This window comes from Lotus japonicus, chromosome 1 (genome assembly GCF_012489685.1).
Source record: "Lotus japonicus ecotype B-129 chromosome 1, LjGifu_v1.2".
In the NCBI taxonomy this organism is placed as follows: domain Eukaryota; kingdom Viridiplantae; phylum Streptophyta; class Magnoliopsida; order Fabales; family Fabaceae; genus Lotus; species Lotus japonicus.
The window spans coordinates 82,699,790-82,718,288 of NC_080041.1; the positions used below are offsets into that span (position 1 = coordinate 82,699,790).

Below are 18,499 nucleotides of genomic sequence, written 5' to 3' on the forward strand. Positions count from 1 at the left end.
TTCAACTGCAAGGTTTGTCCAAATCTTATTTTAGAAAATGTTGTAAATATCATATAATTTTATTTTATAATAGAAATGAAGGGTGGAAAATTGAAATTGATTACTTGTGGTGCCCATAAATTAAGCAGAAGTGAGAAGGATCGCAATGTAAAGAAAAGCAGGAACTATTGCTGACCATACATTTAATAGAAACGTGGACGGCCAGGATTCTCCCAAGAAGCACATTCCTATTGGTTGCTGTCACATCAGACCCAACTCCCACTCCTTCCTCATTGGTCACGTCTCCAGTCGGCAATGTGGGACCTCCATTATTATGCCTTTCTCCTTCATAAATAAATATTTAATTATATCAAACACTTCCTAAATTCCAGTATTCTTAAATCCTTGTGTCTTTTATTTTTGTGTATCCATTGAAAAATTTCAACATTTTTATAATCTAAATATGTGAGGAGGTCCACTCCAACACACTACTGGAGTGAGCTTCTGCTGGTTTCTATATCAGTTAAAAGGAAGACGTCGATATATGTCCAATTAGTTTGAATGTGTCTCTCTTATCCAACCAATAAAAAATAATTGTTTTTGTTACTTTAAAATGAGAAATCAGATGAATAAGTGTTTAAGTGGTATATGCATATTTGATTCTTCTTAAATAATGTCTCAAACTCGAGTCAAATAGATGAAAAACCTTTGTTACGTTTAAAAGGGAACAAAAGGAAAGGAAAGAAAACACAAAAACCGATTAATGAATTTAGAATTTGGATTAAATTCATTTTTAAAATTTTGTTTTTTCTTTCCTCCAAACCAAACAAAGAAGCCTCCATCATGAAGGAGATATTTCCTGGGATTATTTCCTGTTCAAACAGGTTGGAAAATAAAAATAAAAATAGAATTGAGAATTGAGAATAAGTTAAAAATATGACAGCAACTATAATAAAAATAAAAAATAAAAAATAAAATAAAATGAATGGCAGGGTTATGGTGTCTGCATTGAAGTGTTGAAAAAGCGAGAAAATGAGGAATCCAGAGAAATTGGACACTTGGCGCAACCTCTAAGCTCATATGAAAAGAGCAAGGACGCAGCCAACTAACACACACCACAAAACCAAAATTTCCCAAATCAGGTATGCCCCCAAGGATCATAAATAGCAAAAAATAAACAACTCCAAAGGTAAATGTTTCCTTCCACACTCCCTCTTCAATTCTTTGCCAGATTGATTTCTCTTCTTCTGTGTTTCTTCCTACTTTCAATCCCTGTCATCTTTCCCTTTTTGTTCTTCTTCAATTCTTATCTCCTTCTATAACTCCTTCACTCTCATCCACACACACACACACACACACAAAAAGAACTTTACCTTAGTTAGATAGATTTTATCTTAGGATGTACCTTGCTTTCTCAGTAAGATTTTCAACCACTATACAAATTGTTTAGCACAACACAACCAACAAAATGCAAGTTTATTTACCTTCATAAAACATTTACCACACTCACAACACAAAAATAAAAAAACTATTTTTTTCTCAGCATAGCTTAGCTCTAATTTTTTTTTTAATTTTGTAAAGAAAAAATATTTGGGGTTTGGAGATTTTTCATCATTTTTTGAAGAGGATTTTTTTTTATTGAATTTTTTTTTTTTTTTTTGTAAATTTGATTCTGGTGTTTGGAGATTTTAAGGTTGTGGGGAATTTAGATTTGTGATTTAAGATCAGGTTATGGTTTTTGTTTCCTTCAGATTTGACCAACAAGGGCTAGAACAGCCATGAACTTTAAGGGGTTTGTTAACGACCCAGGTGGCGCCGATAACGGCAACGGCGGAGGAAGGCCGCCGCCGGGGGGGTTTCCACTGGCGCGGCAGTCGTCGGTGTACTCGCTGACGTTCGACGAGTTCATGACAAGCATGGGGGGTTCAGGGAGGGACTTTGGTTCAATGAACATGGACGAGTTGCTGAAGAATATTTGGAGTGCGGAGGAGGTTCAATCAATAGGTGGTGGTGTTGGTGGTGGTGGTGAAGAGGGTGGTGGTGGTGCGGCGGTGGGGCATTTGCAGAGGCAAGGGTCGTTGACGCTGCCAAGGACTCTCAGCCATAAGACTGTGGACCAGGTTTGGAAGGACATTTCCAAGGATTATGGTCCGAGCTTGGTGGCGCCGCCGCGACAGCCGACGTTGGGGGAGATGACGCTGGAGGAGTTCTTGGTGAGAGCTGGTGTTGTTAGAGAAGACGCGAAGAACGATGCGGTTTTCGCTGATCTGGCTCGTGCTGGGAACAATAGTGGTTTGGGATTTGAGTTTCAGGCTCAGCAGATGAACAGGATTGCTGGTTTGATGGGTGGTAATAATAGGATTCCTGGTGCCAGTGATGATCCAATTGTGTCTCTTCAGAATTCTACCAATTTGCCCTTGAATGCTAATGGTTTCAGATCACCAAATCAGCAACAACAGATGCAGAATTCACATCAGCAGAATCATCAGCAGCAGCAGCATCATCAGCAACAACAGATCTTTCCTAAGCAACCTGCTTTGAACTATGCTACTCAGATGCCTAATCAAGGAATCAGGGGTGGGATTGTGGGGCTTTCTGCTGATCAGGGCATGAATGGTAATCTAGCACAAGGTGGAGGGATTGGTGGTTTGGTTGGTTTGGCACCTGGGCCTGTTCAACTTGCTTCTGGGTCACCAGCTAACCAGATGACCTCCAGTGATATAATGGGAAAGAGTAATGGGGACACTTCTTCTGTATCGCCGGTTCCTTATGTCTTTAACGGCGGTCTGCGAGGGAGGAAGACTGGAGCTGTGGAGAAGGTAATTGAGAGGAGGCAGAGAAGAATGATAAAGAATAGAGAGTCAGCTGCTAGATCCCGGGCTCGCAAGCAGGTGAATTTTTGTTATACTATCTCAATACTGTGATTATGACTATGAATCTTAATTTAGCAACCTCGCATTAATTTCCCTGTTTACAAAAGATAAGGAAATTAGTGCGTGTTTGGAAACTTAGTAGATTTCCACATTTGAGAGAGAATTGATACTGGGAGAAGCTACTAGAAATAGCTTTTTGTGGAGGGAAAAATGGTTCTGGAAGAAGTAAAAATGAAATCAAAAGATTGATGCAACTACTTTTACCTTGTATTAGTCTCCTCTTAACCAAAGTGGATGAAAATTGGTGCCTGTTTGTGACTCGTTTTGGAGCTACTGGTTTAAGTGAGACAATTGAATGTCTGCCACTGCAGATTATTAGATTTCACTTCCAGTAACAGTAAGGAGAGAAAAGTTTCTGTGGGCTTAATAAATTGCTATTAACAGGGTTAAGGGAAATGTGCAATCATTTTAAAAATCAAAAGAATATGATGACGATTTGCGTCATGTTATTTGCTTTAGTAATACTAATACTACCCAGTCATTGACATTCTGCTTTTATCCTCTGTGACTGTATACCATGAAAGGTTATGAAGCAGAATGGTATTGTGGTAGCGATCTGACCTGATGAAAGGTGAAAGATTTTGGGAAGTTACGGTCATGAGAAGTTGTAAAGAGCCAGGTAACTACAAAGGTAATGGAACAGATGACTGGGGAATATACCTAACAATTGGATCACCTTAAAATCCATGAAAGTATATAATAAGTAAATATGTATTATCTGTATGGATTTTAGTTGGGACATGAAGGGGAAGGAAGTGCTGATGAAAAATTTGTAAAATATATTATGATATCCGCTCTAAGTTCAGTCTCACATTTTTATTTTCATTCATTTCAGGCTTATACAATGGAATTGGAACAAGAAGTTGCAAAGTTAAAAGAGGAGAACGAAGAACTTCAGAAAAAGCAGGTAAATTTTGGCTCTTGCCGCATGTCACATACATTTGCGGGCAGAGATATGTGCTTTAATTTATTGGCGTAAGTTCACTTCATTAAAATTTTCCCTAATAGATAGTTATTTGGATACTGCAGGAAGAAATCATGGAAATGCAGAAAAACCAAGTAAGTATGGCTTTGGGTTTAGATTCTTTCTTATACTGGGCTGTTCTCCTTCCTTTTTTGTTTTCAGACATTACATGTATTTCAATTGACCTTAACTATGCAAGTCACAGGTTTTCCTAGGATTAAGGACCATATTCTTATGCCCCATTTCTTGACCAATTGGTTGAAGATATCATGATACGTGTTTTGAGCTTTCTACATGTAGAAACATGCCACTTTTGTTATCCTCAACCAAGAGCAATTTTTGCCATATAAAATATACTCCAATCAATGGAGAATTTGACGTGTAACTATCACATGAAGGGCTTCAAATTTGAAAGAGAAAACAGCAACCTAACAGTTAATGCAGATGCTTGGAGCTCATTGATTTTTTTTAAATATAATAAGTTCATAGACCAGTTCCAATTATACCCACAAAAAGTTTTGTATTAAAAGCTCAAATCCAGTGCTTACGTTTTTATGCATTAGATGGAAAAAAAAAAAAGGAAAGTTTTACATGAAGATTTCTGCTAGGGGTTGTATTTTTTCTGAACATCTTTAAATGCAAACCTGTAATGCCTTAGATTGTGTCTCTATTCTTCCTGTCAAAGTTTTACTACATGAAATGAAGGTTACTTCACATTTACATCCTCCGCCAGCTACAGTTATTAGATTCTGTGATTAAATTTATAACTCACTCTCTTGGCCTCCATTCTGTATAATACTGTTATAAAGGATTTCATGTGAGGAGCTACAAAGTTGTCACCATAATACTTAATTTTCTGGCATTTGGTAATTTCACAGGTTCAGGAAATGATGAATTTGCAGCGAGAAGTCAAGAGGAAATGCTTAAGAAGAACACAAACTGGTCCATGGTAGATGAAGAATGAATTATGATTCCACAGTTAAAGTACTTTGTAAATACATATAAAACGTATTCTGCTGTAGATTGAGGCTCTTCATAGATTTTAGATTAGCACTTGAAAACATTCCTGTCTTGTTCCTCTTTAGAAAAGTTTGCATAGTTAGGGAGGGTGTCACAATACCATGAGAATACGTTTAAACTCAGCATCTAATTTCACGCCGTTATTGATTGGACAATCTTTTTGTGCAGCACCACTTGCTAAATTTGATTCAATAATGGGTGAAGTGTTTGTCCAATGTATTTATTTTCTTTCGTGTAATTCATTTAGAGTTTGAACCAGTGACTTCCAAGTTATGAAACAGTCCATTTTGCCATTTGCATCAGAGTTATGGGAATTATCACAAATATTCCTTCAATTTTCTTGAATTTAATAACATCGTAACCATTTAATACAACCATTCCGAATCACCCTCAAACACTAAGTGTGTGTTTGGTTGTGAATCTCGAACGTGGATCTGAAGCTGAAAATCGGATCTGAAGCTGAAAATCGGATCATTGATGTAAAATTGATGTTTGGCTACTCGCGTCTGAGAACCGGATCAAGGAGGGAACGTGGATCTGGCTGAAGCATCCTATACCAGCTTCTCCATCCATCAAACGTGAATCTCTGAAACCATGGCAATACCAAATCTTAAACTTTTGAAACCTTTCCCTTTGTGCCCCTTTTCCCTTCATCCACTGTCATGGTTAGATTTTTCCACTGCCAATCGATCCTCTGAAGAAGGGCTTGCAATTCCATGCCAATCGAAGAAGAACGTGGTTAGATTGTTCTCTCTGTTTTTGGTGGCTGTAATCAAGGGAAAGGAAAACAAAGTTGCAATGTGGGAATAATAAATTTCTCACCGATGTGGGACTAGTTGTAGTTTAGATGGCGTTATTCATTATGTTGAACTGATTGATTGATTTATTTAATTTTTTTCATTTGTAATGAGTTGTATGTAAATTTCTGTTTCATATCAGCACCTCTACCAACGATGATGGGGCTGGCTTTAATTTGTACAGGAGACATTTTATAGAAGGCATAATTTTACACTCGCAAATGAGTATTGCATCATTTAAGTGAAGGCATACTACAATTTCTTTAGATGAAACTTCATTGGAAGTGCCTTTAATCTGTGAACTAAAGACCCCTCATGTTTTCTTATACACAACGGGATATATTAATATCCTATCTTCTAATAAAAACCATCCTAATTCATAATGATAAATGGAAAGTACATTGCTCGCGGCGTACATATATGAGTTTTAACAATGCTTTGTTTTCATACCCCTTTTAGTCATTACACACTCAAAAGCAATTCTAATCAAAGATATCCAAACAAAATTTTCTTACTAAAATCACGTTATTGTAACTGTATCCAAACATAAATCACGTCACTCAAACTCACGTTTACCGGATCCAATTCTGCCAGATCCACTTCTGACCAGATCCAATTCTGCTAACGCTCATCCAAACACACACTAAGTTTCTTGGATAAAAAATTGTTCATACAAGTACATGGAAAGATGTATCAGAAAAGAATTCGATATGATGCAGTTGCAATAATGCCCTGAAATTCCAGCTATTGGGAAAATAAATCTGGTCTTTCCTCTTTATTGTCAATTCAAAGATGATAAAAAATTATAAGAATCCTAAGAAATTCCACCCGTGACACCCCTCATGCTGAAACCCGTGTAGACATTAAATCAGAATCACAAATAATCAGCTGCTTAAATGACCCTTCAAAATCGAGCATAGTATCACAACAATTTTTGTTGAAAAGTCAAGCAATGATGTCCCATGGTTGGCTGAATGCACAAAAGAGAGGTACAACAATTTCTTTATCCGCACAGTAGTCAAGATAAGCACCATATCACTGTCATCTATAGAATTAGCACCGATTTGTCACTTTGAGAGGTGAACATTGCAAATTCAAGTGAATTTTATGTCTTCACAGAAGATCATTATTGCGATTCTCACCTCTGAAAGATCTAGCCAGGAGACGAAAATTTCATGTCTTTCCAGGAGATCATCTTCCTGCGATCCCTTCCTCTTAAAGATCTACCCAGGAACCTACCACTAACAGGCTTGCATAAGCCAACATCAATGACTGAAGTGCAATTTGTCCTTTCAGGTGATGGAGATGCCTCATCCAAATAGTAGTCGAACAACATAGCAAGACAACTCACTTGATGAGCCAATACATAATTTTGTTCATTGGCAGGTAGTACCTTTAGAATGTGTAGGTTGACCTACAATTTTGAAAGGTGAGCATTAATAGGTGCCATGAGGAGGAGCAATAAAGGGAATCAAGAAAATAGGTAGCACTCTTTTGATGCAGGGATATTAGATGCTAAGAAACCAGCGATTCTAGGGGGGGGGGGGGGGGGAGACAAAGATTTGTATGATTGTATTAAGAATATTAAGTAACCAGTGATTCTAAGAAGCTAAAACATTGCTGCGCACTATCAATGTCATGATCATCCCATGATTCCTATCCCTTAGAAGTTGGGCGAGAGAAAGTCAATATGATATTTGCATTGGTTTTTCAAGAATCATCCTCAAGATACTAAGGATTTTACTAAAGTAACATCTTGGGAGATAAGTAACTCACCTCTGCTTCCATTGCACGAAGTTCATTATACCACTCCAGTCCATCATTCTCGTCATGTTTTTCCCCAGAAGGTATACAGCAAAGACTCAATGCAAAAAGAGGAGGCCTTAGAGGATATTCCATACTGACCTTTATCTGTCAAAATAAAAATTAAAAACTAGTTGGAAGTGCCCATAGATCCTTGAATTCAAATCAGCAGTTAAACAGGGAGGCTTCTTTACCTTGGCTTCTAAGTTCACATTCCTCTCAACTGCATTGGTTTTTCTGCTAAGAACAAGGACAAATTCTTTGACTCCAGAATCAATCCATGATACAGACTTTCTAGCACAGTAATCAGATGATATATTTTCATGTTCTTGTTCAATATGTGCTGGCTCATCAAAATCACTTTCAGTATCCAGCAGGAAATCCGAATTATCATCAACTTTTTTGAAACTCTGTGACCTAGCTTTATTGAGTGGAGGACTTTTTGAAATTAAGCTCACTTGCTTGGAACGGTCAAACTTAGAAGTGTTAGGAAGTAAAGTTGGAAGCTCCCCATCTTCCCTTAAACTCTCCAGTTCTTCTTTTGTGGCACCAGAACGTTCAATTACATCAACATCCATGGGTTCCTGAGTATGCTTCTCTATTTCTATGATGGCCATAGACGAAGCCTCATTAGGTACAGGGAGGGCTCTTACAGGTGACCAACCATCCAAGTTGCACAAAGGAGTATGCAAAGCCCATGGAACACTTTTGCAGGACAAAAGAGGCCACTTAAGCTTTTTAAGAGATTCTAGCTGTTCCCTGTAATCCAGTGAAAGAATTCCACAGAATTTAACTTAAGCATGCCCAACCACATCAATAAGCAAGATAACTAGGGATCTTCAAAAGCAGAATGGAATTTCACTAAATGGACTAAAAGACAATCCTATACAGATCTTGTACACTATGAAGATTCAAAAGTCAGGCAAAGAAAGGAACATTATTAAGATGTCAGTAACAGCAACACAACCAAATGCAAAGTCCAATAGAAAATGTTAACTTGATCAAATTACAGATTTATCGTCATTGAATATAAAAAAAGATCCTAGATATTCTGAAATCATAAAAAAGCTAGAGCATTGACTCACAGAAGAGCCAACTGAGCTTTTTTCCTTGAGCGAATTCTTTGTAGAATTGTCTGTACTCGGTTCTGTTGACGATATAGTGAAAGACCAGATATAACATCTTCACTCTTGGTTGCCTCACTGTTGTCATTAAGAAGCAGCGGAGAAACCTCAGGCAAGAAATCAATTCCTGCCAGGTGCTGAGCCCATTTATAGGGACGTGAAGCTCTTTGAGCATTGAATGTTACAGCATCTCCAACAAAGAGTTTGGCTGACTGCATCACCATTCAAAGAGATAGGAACGGCATGTCAAAAATGAGTTGGAGAATACATCAAAGATGAGAATGGGTAAATGAAGAACATGCCAATAACGAGTAAAGACACCAAACCTGGTGAGGAAGCTCGAGTCCTGTATCATTGGGGAATAAATTGCATAAAATGTCATTGTCAGTACCATCATCAGATCCTTCTGTTCCAACACATACAACATTCAACTTCACCAGGTACTCAAACCTTAGAGTGATGAGTTTTGCATGTTTAGCATCAAAAGTCTCATCTTCATGCACATGGATAATGATTTTAAGTGGGTGAACTTGAAAGATTCCCCCCTGATCAGGGCTCTCCTTGACTTGTACCCTCCTTGGCCTTTTTCTTCGTCTTTGACCATCTTCTTCTTCGTCAGGAACATCATCTTCCAATTTGGAATTATCATTACCCGAGGAAATGCCTAGTAATAAAAGAACATCACAGTCAATACCTATATTTTCTGTTTCAGGTTGGAGAAAATTACAGAAATCAATTCGAAGACTCAGGATTAAAATATTCAAATGCTCAAGCAATTCTAAAGCTATGTAACTGTAAGACACATGCTTAGAAAGATTGTAAAAATTTAACTATCCATTTAGATAAGCCAAGGAAATATAAACTTAAGACCATTAATAGATGTGGCAGTCATGGCAGTACTTCAACACTGGTAATAAACTTCCTCTACTTGTATCTTGTTGTTAGTATAACAACTACCTATGATTTTCAAGAGCTAACGATGTCCTGAATTATTCCTTAGAAGTGGTCTTTAAAATTGAATCATAAAAAAAAATTATAATGATCACCCAGTGTCAGTGGATACCCTAACCCTATCCCTAAAATTCATGTATCAATTCATAATTACCAGTGTCTTTGTGAGCTTGAATGCGAGCAAAAGCTTGAGCATCTTTCAGGCTTCCTAGAATCTCCACATCAATGGGTTCTGTAAAGGCCTCTTTTTGAGCCAACAGCTGTGAGTAAATCACATAAAGAGCCGGTGGAAGCAACTCTGCTGATTGATGCTGCTTTAGTTTCTTTGTATGCATAAGTCCTAGTTGGTTTTGTACTGGCAAGGATGCTTTCTTAAGAGACTTGAGATGCGAAGGGAGGCTTGTAAGGAACTTCTTTCGGTTTCCAATAGTCTCCAAAAGGGCTTTCTTTTGTTGTCCCAGTTTCTCATGAAGTTTGCAGAGCTCTTTACGCTGATATAGAATTGCAAAAATATTTAGTGCTATTCACAAGAAAACTCAAGGAAGGCAGGTTACTAATGCAATAATAAAAGATAAATGAATGAGACAGAATTTTTCAATTTTCACACAATGCTACTAGATACATATTAAAAGACTACCATCATATGATCACACTCTTTCAACATGCAAGCACAACACACACATTACTCTTAGTCTTCACAACTTTATCAACAAGTATCAAGTAACTTTGATCCATATACGATCAAATGTATACATATATGGCTCAGAAAATCATAGAGACGCATTAACACAAGCCTACCCTGTGTTTATCCCACAATCTCTATTTACTATAGGAGCAGAAACTACTAGCTTATCAATACAATTTTTTTTCTGAGGGGATATAAACTTCTGCCAAAATCCAATACAACAAACATCAAGCTCTCTTTGAAAATTAAACACCATAATTGAACACACTACACTCGGTTAGTCTAACATATACTAGAATGCAATGCGAACTTCATTCTCTTCCATTAATTCATTTGTCAAATCCAGCTAATTGTTAAATGTCAAAATTGAACAGAACACATCATTGTCACCTGGAACAACTCAAAATTGAGCCTCTTCAGCATCAAATTATGGGCACTGTCCTTCGACATAACCGAGTCCTTAATATCTTGGGGAGCGTCACGAAAGAATTCTTCCTCGGGCACGAGATCAATGTCGGGATATTTCGACTTGAAGTCTTTGCAAGCCTTTATAGCTTTAAGGTAGTGAGTTTTCTCATACATCAGGTTGTGCAGCTGCAGGGTGGTAAAATCCACCGGCGCCTTCGCCCGTTCCGTTTCCATTTTCACGCGATCCTCCTCCAACAAAATAGAGCGATTCGCCTGTAAACAGTGAATTTGAATTCAACACAGTTAGGGTAAGGGAATTGTTGATTATGAAATTGCATAAACCCTAGAAATGGGAGAGGGACCTGGCGGAGAATGATGAAGTGGAGGAACATCTGAGTGACGAGATCGCGAAGGTGTGACTTGGGTTTGGATTCTTTCTTGATGGAGAGGATCTCGGCGATGATGTTCTCGACGGAAGCTTTGCTGTTAAGCAGCATTTCGTAGGGTGATTCCTCCGGCTTGCTCTGCTCTGGGGAGTGGGCGAAGGCTGGTTCATCTTCCTCCGCCATAGGGATTGAACCCTCTTCTATCTCACCGTCTTCCATTGATTCTTCTCTGATTTTTTCAGAGGTAGCAGAATCAAGCTATTTCTTCTAGCCCTAAAACCCTTCCATTTTCCCCAAATCGCTTCCTCATCTTTTAATAACTTTTTTTCCTTACAATCTTTTAATAATTTTATAAATTTTATTGCATTGATTTTTATTTTCTTACATAGGAAAATGAAAAAAAAAAATACACTAGTAAGTAGTAAGTAATGATAGATCAAAGAAGACTAGTATGGATGGTCTAACTTGATGGATTAAAATTTCTCAAGTTCAGGGTTCAAATCCTACTCATATCATAGTGATAGATTAGAGAAGGTGAGTACTAAAGGAATGAAGAAACTTTCAAGCTCAAAAAGTCAAACCATCCTTTTATGATTGTCTAGGCAAAACATATGCAATCATGTTGAGCTCTCTAAAACTGTGAGATAAAGAAATTGTTCAGTTGCAAATCCACATATTCTTGATTGCAAGGATAATATCCTGAAACCAATGTCTTTGGACATCAATGATACTTGTAATAAGCTCCACAACTTTCATGCATTATGATTCATAAGATACCTCTAGGAGCTTGGCATGAAGAGGATTGTCATCTCGAACACAAAAAGTAATACTAAAGATATAGGGGCGAGATATCACGAAGCACACCTCCACCTAGCTCCTATACAACTCTGACTTTAAACGCAACTCCCACCAACGTTCAATTTGACCTTATCCCGCTCCAAACTCTACCAAGCCTCTAGAGTATTGGAAAATCTCCCTCATTTATTGAAATTCTAAACTACAATCAAAATCTAGCGCAAAAAGAAGTTTGCAAGCCATGCGTGTTTCTAAAAAATTTGCTTGACAGACCACTTTCGTAATCACCATAATATCAAAACAACACGAACATGACTCGCGTGCCGGAGATCGTTATAGAACCAGCCATGCAAAAGGGCATCCATTGGAATAACTAGAAGCATACCTCCAAAGTGGCGTCAAGTGATGAACATGAAGGAGGGACATCGCCGATAAGCATACCTCCTTACCTCCATCATATGCAGAAGTTGCAGTATGTTGTCCATCTTGTCTTCCTCTCTACAACAACATATCCTCCCCTTCCGAACAACAAGAACATTGTAACACCCCGATTTCGGTGGCGTCACTTTAGTAACCAAAATAAACTTAATGCGGAAAAACGTGAATATTTTTTTTTTTTGATAATAACTAAGACAAGACTGAATTAAATAAAACCCAACAATAACAATAATCAGAACTAATATACAATATATAAACAGCCCCCGCTGTAGTAGCAACCTCGTCACGAGTAACCTCCAGTGACGGAAAGAAAAGTGCAACGCCCGTAGGCAATATATACAAACCAAATGAAAAGGGTGAAGTGCCCGCAACACTATCCCTCAAAACTGAGAATCAGCTGACCCAATGACCTGAAAATAAGACTTCCTAAGTCCAACCAACTCTCTGTGATTCCCGTAAGTAACAAATGAAGCAAGACTGTCAGAGCTAAAACTCTACTCCTACACTAATCCTAACTCGAGGAGCTCATACCAACACTCAAAACTATGTGCTAGCATGATCGTCGTCTGAATCAGAATCCAGAACGACCAAGTCTACTAACCCTATCCGTCCTCCCCTCGCAACCGCAGTACGCTCCGATGCTGGACTCACGGGCTTAGGGCCCGAACCCTGATCACCAATGATCGCAACAGAGGGTGCACTAGACCCTGCCGAAGGCACTCCCACTGGAATCTCCTCTGAGGGATCCTCCTCCTCTGAAGATGACGGTGGCGGCGGTGCTCCTCCGAATCCTGGTCCGCAGTGCACGCCCGGTGGCAAGTTGAAGCTGATAGAGCATCGCCTCAACACTCCTGACCTCAAGAGTCCTCCACTGTCCACGTGGTCCTCCATGATGCGCCCCGAATACGTCGCTCGGTGGCTCGCGGGGTCAACCACCCACGACCCGGGGTCGTCCTGATCTATCATCTCATACCTAATCCCCCCCGAAGGGTGGACCATGGTGAACCAGTCCGCAATACTCATCTGACAAAAGGCGTTGTCCGCCAAAACACACACAGAAGACGCGAGGGTCAACTCTAGAGAACTATGTAGATAATAAACCCAATAGGTACAAGTAATAGATAGCCACTTAGGCTTATAGCTAGAGATGTCATTCCTAGGGTTGCATGTTCCACAATAACATAAACGCAATAATAGCAATTAGCATGTTTCAAATAGGTTTAACAATTACCAATCACACTCAACAACTAAATTAGTATGCATGTTGCATGATATGTATGCAGGTTAACCCAGTCAACCAATATGCAATCCGGAACGGATGGACATCAACGGATCAGCCCTTCACAGCCACGGTGGTGCCATTTCGGCCCGCGTGCCTCTTACTCCAACAACAACGGTAGTCAGATCAGCCGTAACCCGTAGGTCTGCCATTTCGGTCTGCTACAAGAGACGTCTACAGACGCTCTATCACGGAAATCCGGGTCTTATGACCATTTTGGAATCCGACGAGGTCCAGAGTACGTCCTGTGTTAATACCCCATTAATGTTGCATGAATGCAGGATAATTAGTCAACCAACGTCTCCGATCTCACTCGACACGTCGCCACGTGTTCTAGGTAAATTAAAGTTTCTAAAAGCTTACCCTAAGGTAAAGTCGATTCTGCGACAAAAGACACCCTTCACGCCAACACATAACCCACGATGATCTCCAAATCATCCGACTCATCTCAATCCGATGGTCACAAATGCTCAGCGAGCACAGAGTATCATACTCTCGGAAACTAACGGTTTCCCGGACTTATCCCCAGGATAGCCCAACAACATCGCTGCTCCAACAGCACAACAACCAACGCTGCTCCAACAGCACAACAACAAACGCTGCTCCAACAGCACATCAACAACAGACTCAACACTTGGATCCGACGACACTTCTCGTTTTCCAAAACTATGATTTGCATCCAAAGCCTCCTTTCGAGATTTATACCATTACTTAAAGATTTAGAGGTTGTTTAATGTCTTATGAGTTTTCTTTACAAAATAATTATCCCTTTAGTCTTATCGCGAATCCTATAAGTTCTCGGGATCTTCGAATCCCCAAATGACTCCAGAGAATGTCTCGATCCATAAACCCTATACAAGGCCCGAATCTCATTCGTCCTATCAAACTTTCTCAAAACTCTCAAAATAAAATCGGCATGACCTGCCCGCTATTCTCACCATTCAGAATCTCAGATCTCATTGCATAAGTATAAATAACCCAGCACAACCAATCAACATGTCATATATCAATATATTAAACAATAACCACATAGCACTTAGCATATAAGGCATGCACCACACATCCTAAATTACCCAATTAGCACTTAGCATGTCATTCACTCATCAAAAACATTCAGTAGATGCATCATCTACATTGTCAGCCGAAGCCTCAGAAAACATTTTCCAATCACACACAATTCCAGTGCATAAACAGTAAACAATGTCGAAACATCGACCCTAAGCATTAACTAGAGATTCAGTGAGAAGCCCTCATCTGAAAGTTCTCCAGAATGATCAACTAGTGCTTCCTCGCACTCAAAGTGTGGGTCCTCGGGGAAATCCTCAAAAGCACCTTTACAATAAAATCACAGAATACTATCAGAATCTATCGGAAACTAAGCTATCGATACTTACTAAGGTTACTCGAAGTAATCTATACTCTAAGGTACGATAATCTAGCGCGAAAAGACAAGTTTTCGAAAAAGGAAATTTTCCTCCTCCCCCCTATAGGGCTCGGCCACTTTGGTTAATTATGGGGCTCGATTTTTCTTCGATCAAACTTGGTTCCTATGCTTTCATAAGCCGTAACTAAGGGTATTCTGAACTCGGAAAAATTATCGGATCAAAAACTGTCGCAGGGGTATTTTGGTCATGATTTTTAACTTAGGATTTTCAAAACTGAAATCCCAAAAATAAAATTTTGCAGGGACGTCACCAACGACGTTTATGACAACTAATCCTACTAGCACTAAGCTAAGGCGATAGTTTTCAGCCTAAAGGTTGAAGCTTTACACCAAAAACTCCAAAAATGGGTATTTTAGGTTCAAATTGATTCCGGCGGAATTCCGGCGACACAACGGAAAATCTAACCCGGCAGAAGTGATCTTGGGCACATATAGAAGAGGTTTAGAATCAGAAATGAAAGATTCAGGATAGTTTTGCAAAAACCCATAAACTATCAGCTCAGAAAACTCTACAGAAAAGCTATGGAAAAAGCGATCAGAGGTAAGGATTAGCGACTATACCTCGAAGCCTTGAAGCAGCAACTGATTGATCGACGATCAAGCAAACGATGAAGAAAATCTTCTCCTCCTTCTTCCTCTTTGTGGCCGCGGGTTTGGGTGGGGAAATGGGTAGTTTTTTTGGTTTTTTCTTCCTTTCTTTGCTATATATAGAAGGTGGAAATTCGCGGGAAAATGAAAGTTTCGCGAATCTGATTTTTCCGGCGTCATTCTCCATGAATTATTAGATATGTTTTGGCAAAAGAATTCCAAAACTATAAAGAGGTCTCCTTGTATTTTTGGCAACTAATGCATAGTCGGTATAAAACTATTTTACCCGATAAGTTGCTTTTTGCATCGAATGTCGGAATAGAAAACTTCCTTCGGAAGAAAGATTGAAATCATCAAGAGAAATGGGTGTACGCGTGTAGAATATTCATTTGAAGCTCTGAATAGATAAAGTCCCCATAGTCGGGTGATTCTAGGGTTTTGAAATACCAGGGATTCGGTTTCGGCAAACTTCCGATGATTGGAATCGGACGTTCGTAGATCCTAGAGTTTCGCCTCGAAACGATTGTGATATATGGAAAAAGAGAAGTTCTAACATTTCTCTGAAGATTTTTGGAATTAACTGCCATCGTGCATAAAAGTGAAAATTAGCTATATACTAGGGTTTATGACCTAGGTTTAAGCGTAAAACGTTCGTGCTATAACTTTTATCGATCATAAGGCAATCCTTGAACTTTTCCTGAACTTTCTCCTTCATAAATATATTTCATTTAATAAACTTTCGTTCAGGTTTCCCTTCACATTACATCAACCCTAATCGTGAATAAGAAGTTTATTCACTTAGCATGAACTTAAAAACTCGGGCCTTACAAACATTTACCTTGCTAATTTCTTCCTGAACATCGGAAGATATCAAAGTCGAAAGTCGTGATAAGTCCCAAACTCCCCCATGCAAAAATAATAACTCATAACTCAACATCTGATATACGATCAAACAGGATACGATAATAAATTCTACCGACTCGCAACCAGTTAGTGTATCACAGAGAAGATTTTATTTGCCCAATCAAACACAAGCCCACCAATAGCTTCACTTGCTATGAAGATTTCCTTCTAAATGAATTTCAAAAAAAAGATTACCTTCTAAATGTAAGGCTTATAATGCGTCACAGTCCAAATATTCTTCTCTAAGCTTGTAATTCGCCGCAAGCACTAATGTAATGAATTGATTTATTGTGTGGACTTTTGGTCTTGTGCGCCATATGAGATATTTTTTACCATGTGGGTTGTTTTTTCCGTGGTGGGCAGTTTTGGCATCTGTATAGTAATTTGTATGACAATTTTTTCCCATTTTTAGGGTATTTCGGGAAACAGATCCAATGGAGATAGGGTGGGGCCTGTAGAGATGCGGCTTGATCACCTCCTTTTCAGGGAAATCTAATATTTTTTTGGATAGTTTAGTTTGACACTGCTATACACCTAAAAAAAAGCGAACTTTTTTTTTTTTGAAATGAAAAAAGAAGCGGACTCATTTGAGTCAAATTTGGAGTTTAACCAACTATTTTTTGGGCCATGTTCACTTGTAACCACATAACACCAGTGTAACAATGATTAATCCTTCTTCCCTTTAATAAAAAAAATCCTTCTTCCTCACTAAGCCTACCACTATACTTTGTTACATTTGTCAGGGCACTCATTAAAGTCACATAATGAAAAAACGTAAACGAAATATATGCAAAAGAGTTGCATTTCGCCGTAGGGACACATTCGGGGCATGTTTATATCTCAAATGTTAATAGTTTTTTTTTTTTTTTTTTGAAATTCACAAATGTTTTTCAACATTGATAAATATATAACAAGTAAAATGCTGTTTAATGTTTATTATAAAGGTTAACTTAATGCGATTTTTTTGTTATAAGAGAAAAGGTAAAAAACAACTAAATAAATGTGTCCTTGTAGAGCGCTTTAATCACAGTAGACGGAGGTAGACGCCAAATACGACGCGGTAAACTATCCCTCAAGGCTGGCCTAGCTAGACAGTCTGCAACATTAATCCTCTCCCTAGGTTAACTTAATGCGATTTAGCGTAACTTTTATGCTTTAAAATTATGTTAAAGAAACAATAAATTAGTATGAGTCTTGACAATGGTGAAGTCACTTGATAGTCTTAAATCTTAATTATATTCCTTCCCTCATGGTTTGACCACCTAAGCCAATGTTCAAAGTTCACATGAAAATTTGAAGTCACCTTCGGCTCCTTGGAACATATACAATGGAGCTCAAGCTGGCAGACAGACATGCTCTGAATCTCTCTTTATTTTGTGTGGTAAGGAGAGCTCTTCTGAGAAAGATCTATGAGAACATCATAAATGCATATTTACTATTTCCATCTTTTAAAAATTCTCCACAACCGCGAAAGGCAGTTGAGAAGTGCTAAATGCTATTTATTTTCCTGCAAATATGACACGGTTGCATTCAATGTGTGTCATACTTGGCCATCACAAACGGTACTCTTCCTCTCCATGGTGAGAAATTGAGAGTAGACCAAATCACTGTAATAGAGGCCAATGACCTAGTTTCTCAAACAATTTAAAAAGTACTATCATAATCATGACAAAGTAGTCTATTTAAATAAATATGATTAATATTTTTTTGTATTTAATGGATGTCGTTACTTGTTTAAAAAATAGTTGTATGTCTCTCCTAACAAATGTTTTTTTCAGTATTCAAACTTGTGTTCTCATTCTTACTAAATTTTGGCTGGCTTACCACTATACTGACACCATGTTGGTAATTTAAATATATTTTATCTTATTATTATTGTTGTTACCTTACAAATTTATTATAATATCTTATAGATATACATATCTACACATCTATATACTTATTTTATGACCTAATTAAAATATTATTTTAAATAGACTCTTAAACAAATATAAAACCTAAC

At 38.3% G+C, this 18,499-nt stretch overlaps 2 protein-coding genes across 7 annotated transcripts; one reads left to right on the forward strand and one right to left on the reverse strand.

The window, feature by feature from the left end:
- The first annotated feature begins 1,012 nt into the window (after positions 1–1,012).
- Positions 1,013–5,154, forward strand: LOC130721922 (bZIP transcription factor TRAB1). Of its 5 annotated transcripts, none has more exons than XR_009013716.1 (6): positions 1,013–1,168; positions 1,731–2,870; positions 3,437–3,543; positions 3,748–3,819; positions 3,942–3,971; positions 4,755–4,792. XR_009013716.1 is itself a non-coding variant. In XM_057572512.1 (5 exons), the coding sequence occupies exons 2-5, from the start codon at positions 1,758–1,760 to the stop codon at positions 4,827–4,829; spliced, it is 1,290 nt and encodes a 429-aa protein (XP_057428495.1). In that variant the 5' UTR covers positions 1,014–1,168; positions 1,731–1,757; the 3' UTR covers positions 4,830–5,154. The 5 variants fall into 5 exon arrangements, 1 of the variants encoding a protein (XP_057428495.1); XR_009013721.1 differs by having other exon boundaries at positions 3,437–3,531; positions 4,755–4,773; XM_057572512.1 differs by lacking the exon at positions 3,437–3,543 and having other exon boundaries at positions 1,014–1,168; positions 4,755–5,154.
- A 1,167-nt stretch (positions 5,155–6,321) lies between these two features.
- Positions 6,322–11,365, reverse strand: LOC130721946 (THO complex subunit 5A). 2 transcript variants are annotated; one of them, XM_057572541.1, is made up of 9 exons: positions 11,027–11,365; positions 10,647–10,937; positions 9,726–10,062; positions 8,947–9,284; positions 8,582–8,832; positions 7,691–8,255; positions 7,470–7,604; positions 6,836–7,107; positions 6,322–6,738 (listed from the first exon to the last, which is right to left on the reverse strand). In XM_057572541.1, exons 1-8 carry the CDS (start codon positions 11,267–11,269, stop codon positions 6,847–6,849), a joined length of 2,421 nt encoding a protein of 806 aa, XP_057428524.1. In that variant the 5' UTR covers positions 11,270–11,365; the 3' UTR covers positions 6,322–6,738; positions 6,836–6,846. The 2 variants fall into 2 exon arrangements, with proteins under 2 accessions (XP_057428524.1, XP_057428518.1); XM_057572535.1 differs by having other exon boundaries at positions 6,322–7,107.
- Positions 11,366–18,499: the final 7,134 nt, after the last annotated feature.

What these genes read in the sequence shown, in the direction of transcription:
- LOC130721922 (XM_057572512.1), top strand. Translation starts at nt 1,758, where the DNA reads ATGAACTTTAAGGGGTTTGTTAACGACCCAGGTGGCGCCGATAACGGC. An exon ending in AAGAACTTCAGAAAAAGCAG is followed by an intron (nt 3,820 to 3,941) that starts GTAAATTTTGGC and finishes TGGATACTGCAG; the next exon opens with GAAGAAATCATGGAAATGCA. An exon ending in TGGAAATGCAGAAAAACCAA is followed by an intron (nt 3,972 to 4,754) that starts GTAAGTATGGCT and finishes GTAATTTCACAG; the next exon opens with GTTCAGGAAATGATGAATTT.
- LOC130721946 (XM_057572541.1), bottom strand. Translation starts at nt 11,269, where the DNA reads ATGGAAGACGGTGAGATAGAAGAGGGTTCAATCCCTATGGCGGAGGAA. An exon ending in TCAATTTTGAGTTGTTCCAG is followed by an intron (nt 10,063 to 10,646) that starts GTGACAATGATG and finishes ATTCTATATCAG; the next exon opens with CGTAAAGAGCTCTGCAAACT. An exon ending in TCAAGCTCACAAAGACACTG is followed by an intron (nt 9,285 to 9,725) that starts GTAATTATGAAT and finishes TTTTATTACTAG; the next exon opens with GCATTTCCTCGGGTAATGAT.